Source organism: Eriocheir sinensis, chromosome 48 (genome assembly GCF_024679095.1).
Source record: "Eriocheir sinensis breed Jianghai 21 chromosome 48, ASM2467909v1, whole genome shotgun sequence".
Taxonomy (NCBI): domain Eukaryota; kingdom Metazoa; phylum Arthropoda; class Malacostraca; order Decapoda; family Varunidae; genus Eriocheir; species Eriocheir sinensis.
The window spans coordinates 7313905-7321404 of NC_066556.1; the positions used below are offsets into that span (position 1 = coordinate 7313905).

Consider the following 7500-nt stretch of genomic DNA (forward strand, 5'->3'; position numbering starts at 1 on the left):
AGCCGGAACACATTGTATCCTAGTGAAAAAAGTGCGCCTCAGGACAAGCTTCACGTAGGCCTGGAGCAAGAGAACATCACAACCTCCTATAATGGTAAAGCTTGATATACTATTACTATTACCTAAGAACATCACCCTAGGAAATAAAAGTAAGGTGGTATGCACAGGGTATATAGTATCCCCCGGCTTCCCAGACTCCTGATTAAACTGCGTGTGTGTCTACTGTCATTATTACCTCATCATCATCATCATCATCATCTTCGTTTAACGTCCATTTATTCCCTATGGTGGGGTTGGACGGGATATGAGCCTCCTCCACTGTTGCCGGTCCACAGCCATTTCTTCCGTGATGTTCAGCCTCCTCATATCTTCCTCCACCACCTTTCTCCACGTCTTCCTTGGCCTTTCTGGTGTCTTCTGCCCTCTACCTCTACCTATCATTATTACCTCAACACACAAAAATAAGAGCAAATTACAACAGTCCTTCAATGTGTGTCAGGTCCCCCCAAAAATAGTACGAACAGGATAAAAATGTTCCCTCGAGCACATGGAAAACCTGCACCCAGCGTTTCTGTTCCCCGAGTAACCTGTTTGTGTGTGTGATTGTGTCCCCCAGTGCCCGGCATCGAGGTGCGTGACTCCCGGGGCGAGGCGGTGAGCGAGGCATACTACCGCGTCGACTCCACGGTGGGCCTGCAGTGCGTGGTGATGCCCGTCCCGCCCAGCCGCCCCGTGCTCTGGACCTTCGGCGGCCGGCCCGTCACCACCATGCCGCAGAGGGGAGTCAGGTGAGTACACAACACGCACACGCAGCCATCTCCTGAACGCATGTCTGTAATAAACTAGAATAAAAGCGTCTTGGGTCCTTCAATTTCCCCTGTTTCCAAGTGTTTGCTGGCTGCAGGGACACGCGCCCCCTCCTACCCCACGCACAACTCCCCTATGGCCACAGCGCCGCCCCCCTCACCGCGCCCCCCCCGGCAAACATCAGGCCATTATCGCAGCTCAATCCGTCCGTACACGAAAGACTTGGACCACACGACCTCTGACTCTGGAGAAAGTTGGGATAGAGAGCGGGAGAGCGGGTGGGGAGGAGAGGGAGGAGAGAAGATAAGAAGCGGAGAGGGTAAGCGGTGAAGGACAGGAAGGAAGGATAAGGAAGAGGAAAGTTCTGAAAGGATAACGCTAGCTTCAGGGGAGGATATTTAAGGAAAGTAGCCGTTATTTATTATGGGCTTAGAGAAACAGTACATACACAGGGACGATATGATACAGAGAGGGTGAGCGGTGAGGGGCCGGGAGGAAGGATAAGGAAGAGGAAGCTTAGGAAAGGATAACGGTAGCTTTAGGGGAGGGTATCCAAAGAAAGAACCTTCGTTATGTATCACTGACTTATGAGACACACACACACACACACACACACACACACACACACACTCACGCAATTGTCCAAACTTGATGAAAATGATGAATTCCGGAAGAGTCCACAGTAAGGGGATTTATGGGAAGACGTAGGAGGAAGAGGAAGAGGAAAAGCTATTGAAAACGAGAGAGGAGGAGAAGAAATAGGAGAGGGAGGAGGAGGAGGAGGAGGAAGAGGAAAAGGAGGAGGCTTATTAAAGATACTAAGTGCGTGGTGGCAATCAAATGAATAGTCTTTATGAAGGGAAAAAAGGAGGAATGAAGGAAGGAAAAAAAACAAGTAAGGAAGGAAGGAAACAAAGATAGGAGGGAAGGAAGGAAGGACGGAGGGAGAGAAGAAAGGAAGGGATAGGAGAGGGGAGTGGCGAGGTAAAATATCGCGTTCAAGCCCCAAGACTACAATTATTATTCCGCCGCCACCGAAGGGCTGAGTGTGCCCCGCCTCGTTTGTTTGTTCTTTAATGAAGGGACGGGGCGGCGGCACGGGGGCGTAACATGACCCCAATAAGAAGAGGGAGAGAAGGAATGGAGGAGAGGCGAAACAATGGAATGAGGAAGGTATGACAATAAAGAAGAAGAAAGAAATGAAGAAAACACGGAAGCAAGGGTGATATAGATTAATTGGAGAAGGATAGAAGGATAGAAGGAAGGAAGGAAGGAAGGAAGGAAGGAAGAGAGGAAAGAACGCATGAAATCAGCAAGTGAGGAGGAGGAAACAAAAGGGAGGTAGAGCGAAGTGAAGGACAACCCGAAATAGAAAGAATAGAAGACAAACTGAAAAGGAGAAAGGAGCAAAAGAAAAAAAAAGCCGGATAGATAGAAATGAAAGAAAATATATATGGAAAAAAATAACGAAGAAAAGAAAACACGTAAAGAAAATAAGGAATGAAGATGAAAAAGAAAGAAATAACTAAGAAAAGAAAAACAAAAATAAAAAAAACATGAGTGAAGAAGAAAATACAAGAAATAACGAACAAAATAAAAACAAACCAGAAAAAAAGCAATAACAAAAGAGGACGAATAAGTGAAAGGAGAGGCAGAAAGGGCAAGAGGCAAAAAAGAAAGGGAGGGAGCGTCAAAAGGGTAACCAGAATGAAGCCAGTCTTTATTAATTTCTGTTTTCCTCGTACTCACGCGCATTTTTCACTGTCCCTTCCTCCTCCTCCTCCTCCTCTTCCTCCTCCTCCTCCTCCTCTCTAATTAGAAAGAGCTACGGACCTTGGATTTATATGCTCTCTCTCTCTTCATCTCGTCTCTTCTTTTTTATTCTTTTCTTTTCATTTTCTTTACTTTTTGCTTTTATCCTCACTTATTATCTTTCCTACTCTTCATTTACTGTTTTTCTTTATATTATTTTCCTTTTCTTTTTATTCTTTTCTCTTCTCTTCTCTTCTCTTCTCTTCTCTTCTCTTCTCTTCTCTCTTCTCTCTCTCTCTCTCTCTCTCTCTCTCTCTCTCTCTCTCTCTCTCTCTCTCTCTCTCTCTCCCGAATTTATCGCTCCACGCACTTTCCTCTGCATCCCTTTCATTATCCTTCTCTCCTTTTCTCCCTCACTCCCTCTCTGCAAGCGTCGTCAACATAAATTCCAAACCAACGGGGGAGGGTCACTTCACGATCCATCTCTCTCTCTCTCTCTCTCTCTCTCTCTCTCTCTCTCTCTCTCTCTCTCTCTCTCTCTCTCTCTCTCTCTCTCTCTCTCTCTCTCTCTCTCTCTCTCTCTCTCTCTCTCTCTCTCTCTCTCTCTCGATCAGGGGCAAGAGAGATTGATGATGGAAGGCGGGAAGGGGATTGGAAGGGAAAAAAAGGGTAAAAGGGAGGAAGGGGTGGGGGAGGGAGAGGGGGGAGGAGGAGTGAAATGACCGAGTGACGTTGCAGGTGAAAATTGACGCTCAGGTGTAACGAGTGTGTTTATTGAATGTACCTGTGTGTGTGTGTGTGTGTGTGTGTGTGTGTGTGTGTGTGTGTGTGTGTGTGTGCACGAAATGACATTGTATCAGCGGAGCAATTTTACTGGTTTTGCATGTTTCTTTTTTTTTCATGCGGGAGAGAGCGAATAATAATGTGTGTGTGCGTGTGTGTGTGTGTGTGTGTGCTTGGGTGCGTGCATGCGTGTTTAAGGGCAGTCTGAAGAGCGTTTACGAGTGAGTTACAGCACTTGGGGAGGAGGAGGAGGAGGAAGATGGGGAATAGGAAGAAGAGGAGGAGGAGGAGGAAGATGGGGAATAGGAAGAAGAGGAGGAGGAGGAGGAGGGGGAGGAAGATGAGGAGGAGGAAGAGGACGTGTAGTAAGGGGGAAGACAGAAGCCCTTGGGTGTTAGTGGTCGTATTTCTCGTTGCATGAGAGGTAGATTATTCATGAGTGTGTAATCTATGCATGAGTGTGACACGTAATGGTCCACGCGCTGGCACGCTCCACAACCCACTTTGCCCACCCTTGCACGCTCGCTCGGACATACCCCAAACGATGCAACAAAGAACGCATAACCCGCTTTTTCCTCCCGGCGCCAACTGAACCCGTTGCACCCTCGAACCCTGGCCTCGTAACCCATCCCCTGCAGCCAGCCGCGTCCTGATAGCGGTCCCGATAGCCCCTACAATAAACCAAATTCCTACGATAATCTGTTACATCAGCGCGAGGACAAAATTGGATGGAGGGGAGGATGTGGCCGCGCGTGACGGAGAGAGTGGCGCGCTGAGGCAAGGCTGAGGTCCCGCGGCCAATCTTCATCACACCGCTGAGCTGACTCCTCGGTGACCTGACTGCAGCTGTTCGCAAGGATTTATAGCCCCCGGGGATGCCTCTGTTGAGATACTATTACCGGTGGGCGTCGTGAGGTGCGGCTGCGTATATGTGTGCCGCGCGGGGAGAGGGTCAGGGAAGGGATGACGGCGGGATGCAATTTCCGCCCACAGGTACCCCGGGGAGGGAGGTTTGCTGCGTGCGCGGCCTCACGTCTCGCGGTTTAGTGTAGGCATTCAGGGTTTACGGCTTCGCGGGGCCTTCTCCTTCACGGGCTTTAATCATGGACGCATAAAAGGGCGGGAAAATAAGTCAAAATGAGCAATAGGAAACCCTCCGTGGCCTCTTACTGCCGCACCCGCCGCCTCGTCCCATTCCTCGTGCCGTTGGGTTATCTTGCCATTACGTCTTGTGTCCCGTCCCGCGCCTCGCCTCTAGTCTTTTGTCTCATTTGTCTTGTCTCTTGTCTCTTTCCCCTCGGTGCGTCACGTCTGGTGCCTCGTGTCTCGCGTCCCGTGGCTTTTGTGTCGTGTCTCTCGTGTCTGTAGTCCACTCCCACTACTTGTATCTTCCTGAACTGAGCTAAAAATGTCTACCCCCACTACTTGTATCTTCCTGAACTGAGCTAAAAATGTCTACCCCCACTACTTGTATCTTCCTGAACTGAGCTAAAAATGTCTACCCCCACTACTTGTATCTTCCTGAACTGAGCTGGAAAAAAAAAAAAAATCTACCCCCCCTACTTGTAGACTGAACTCTGAGAGCTAAAAAATCTACCCACTCCTTGTATCTTCCGAAACTGAACCCCCCCCCCCCCCTCATTTGTCACGGATCTAAAGGCCTCAGATTTTCATCCTTTGGTTACTTGCTTTTTGTGGTACCACCCACCCGCGGGGAGCAGGCCACATCCCCGCGACTCATGTCAAATAGTCATTCGCTGCTGGGTGGCTATGGAATAAAATTTGGCACCTCTCAGTTGAAAGCCGAGCGCTATAGACCTCATTTCTCATTTTACTTTGTCTCTTGTCTCGTCTCGTCTTTGCTATGCACCATGTTTCGTGTCTCTTGTCTCATGCATTGCGTCACGTGTCTTGTGTCTCCAGTCATTCCTTGTGCTGTATGTTGTGTATCTTCTTTCTTAACTCTTCTCGCGCCTTCCCCGGCAGGGTGGACACCTCGCTCATGGGCTCCGGCCTCAGCTCGTGGCTCCACATCGCCCGCGCCGCCGTCAGTGACTCCGGCACCTACAGTTGCACCGCCGGGGACACCGTGACGGCGGACGTCCGCGTGCACGTGTTGGACGGTGAGTAGACACGCGCCTCGGTCCTCTGTCAGCACGCCCGGTCAGACCCTTGTCGTCTCTTTTTTCCTCCAACACCCTCTCATACCCCTTTCATCTCATCAGCATGTCCTACCTCCTGTTCTGCCTCTTAAATATCCCTTTCACTCATTTCAAACCTTCCTCAGCTGGTCCTGATTTCCCCTAGTATCTTTCCATTCCCTGTTAATTTCTTTCTTCCCTCCGTCAGGCCGCCCTCGTGCCCCTCCACACTCCTCAGGCAGGCGGGCGAATCCCAATCACTAGGACTGTCACCCTCCTCCTCTATCTTCTTCTTTATGAAAGCCCATTCTCATCGTCTCTATCGTTCTCATCCTCCCCCTCACTCCTGACACAACCCCACTCTCTCTATTTATCTGTCTGTCTGTCTATCTATCTATCTATCTATCTATCTCATGTTGCACGCATTTACACCACATCACCTCTCACCCTCATCTCCCTTTCATATCTCCCTTCAAATATGCATCGTTCTACGTCTCCATTTCGACCTCTTAATTCTCTCTCTCTCTCTCTCTCTCTCTCTCTCTCTCTCTCTCTCTCTCTCTCTCTCTCTCTCTCTCTCTCTCTCTCTCTCTCTCTCTCTCTCTCTCTCTCTCTCTCTCTCTCTCTCTCTCTCTCTCTCTCTCTCTCTCTCTCCTATTTTGCATAAACGTTCAAGAGGCGATTAAGTTCATCATGTACACAGGTCATTATCCTTCGTACTCACACTATTTTCCTCTCTCTGCCCCCTACAGGAGAGAGTTCAGCGGCAATGCAACACTCAACGACAGATGCTGGTCCGCCTACACTCCGCCCAACCTCGGGTCTCTTGTTTCTTGTCACCTACGCCGTCCTTGCGCTCACCTAGAACACTGCCGGCCTTATGTTTCAAGTGAAGATGAATCTATGTGGTGTGGTATTAAGGCAGAAGTACAAGACAGCCGCTCAGACGAACAAAGGGAATGAGGGATGAATTGTGTGAGCCGGAAAGAAAAATGGGACAGTTTGGGATCAGCCGGCGGAAATGGATGGTAAGATATATACGGCAGGAAATGGCACAAAGGAGCGATGAGAATTAGAAGGAAGATATGGAGATTCAAAAAGAAGTGGTGTGCTAAAGAAGGAATGTTGACGAATGATATAGGAGAAAGGTACGTCAGTGGGTATGGGACTGAAGTAGAAAAAAGTATCGAAACAAAAGACAAGCGAGCAACGGATATTAAAAGGAAGGTATGAAGATTCGAAAAGAAATGCCATGCTAAAGAAGGAATGTTGATAAATGATATGAAAGAAAGGTACGTCAGTGGGTATGGGATTGAGGTAGAAAAAAAAAGAAGACAAACGAGCAATGGGATACTAATGAAGATACTAAATGGATACTAAATGAAGATTCGAAAAGAAATGGCGTGCTAAAGAAGGATAGGCGACAGATGAGAGACGAAAAAAAAGAAGGTACTTAAGTGGATGAGGAATAAAAGTGGAAAAACAAACAAAGATTAAAGAGAGGTGGATCACATAAAAGTGAAACAAAATTGAAAAGAACCGAAAAAATCATTTAAAATTTAAGAGAGGAATGTGGAAAATCGATGAAGACTGAATTACATGAAAAAGTAAATTGATGAATGTGAAGAATCGAGAAAAAAAAATAATGAATGGATTTTTTTTAGTATTTGTGAATTGTGTTGATTGCGTATATTTCCGTTCATTCGGTAAAATAATGATGATAAATTGTATTCACTGATTATTATATTGTATTCATCATTTTAGTGTATATATTGATTTGTCATAATAGCTGATGTTTTTTTTTTCGAATGCAATAGCAGTTTGGCATCTCTCTCTCTCTCTCTCTCTCTCTCTCTCTCTCTCTCTCTCTCTCTCTCTCTCTCTCTCTCTCTCTCTCTCTCTCTCTCTCTCTCTCTCTCTCTCTCTCTCTCTCTCTCTCTCTCTCTCTCTCTCTCTCTCTCTATATATATATATATATATATATATATATATATATATATATATATATATATCCATC

At 47.2% G+C, this 7500-nt stretch overlaps 1 protein-coding gene across 1 annotated transcript in view; it reads left to right on the forward strand.

Annotated features, from left to right (window-relative positions):
- LOC126981532 (uncharacterized) overlaps positions 1–7346 on the forward strand; it is a 128204-nt gene extending 120858 nt beyond the window's left edge. The window contains exons 6-8 of the mRNA XM_050832727.1: positions 617–788; positions 5329–5465; positions 6236–7346. Of these exons, the coding sequence (XP_050688684.1) occupies positions 617–788; positions 5329–5465; positions 6236–6348 (422 nt within the window). The 3' untranslated portion in view covers positions 6349–7346. The remainder of the gene's footprint in view (positions 1–616; positions 789–5328; positions 5466–6235) is intronic.
- The last annotated feature ends 154 nt before the right edge of the window (positions 7347–7500 follow it).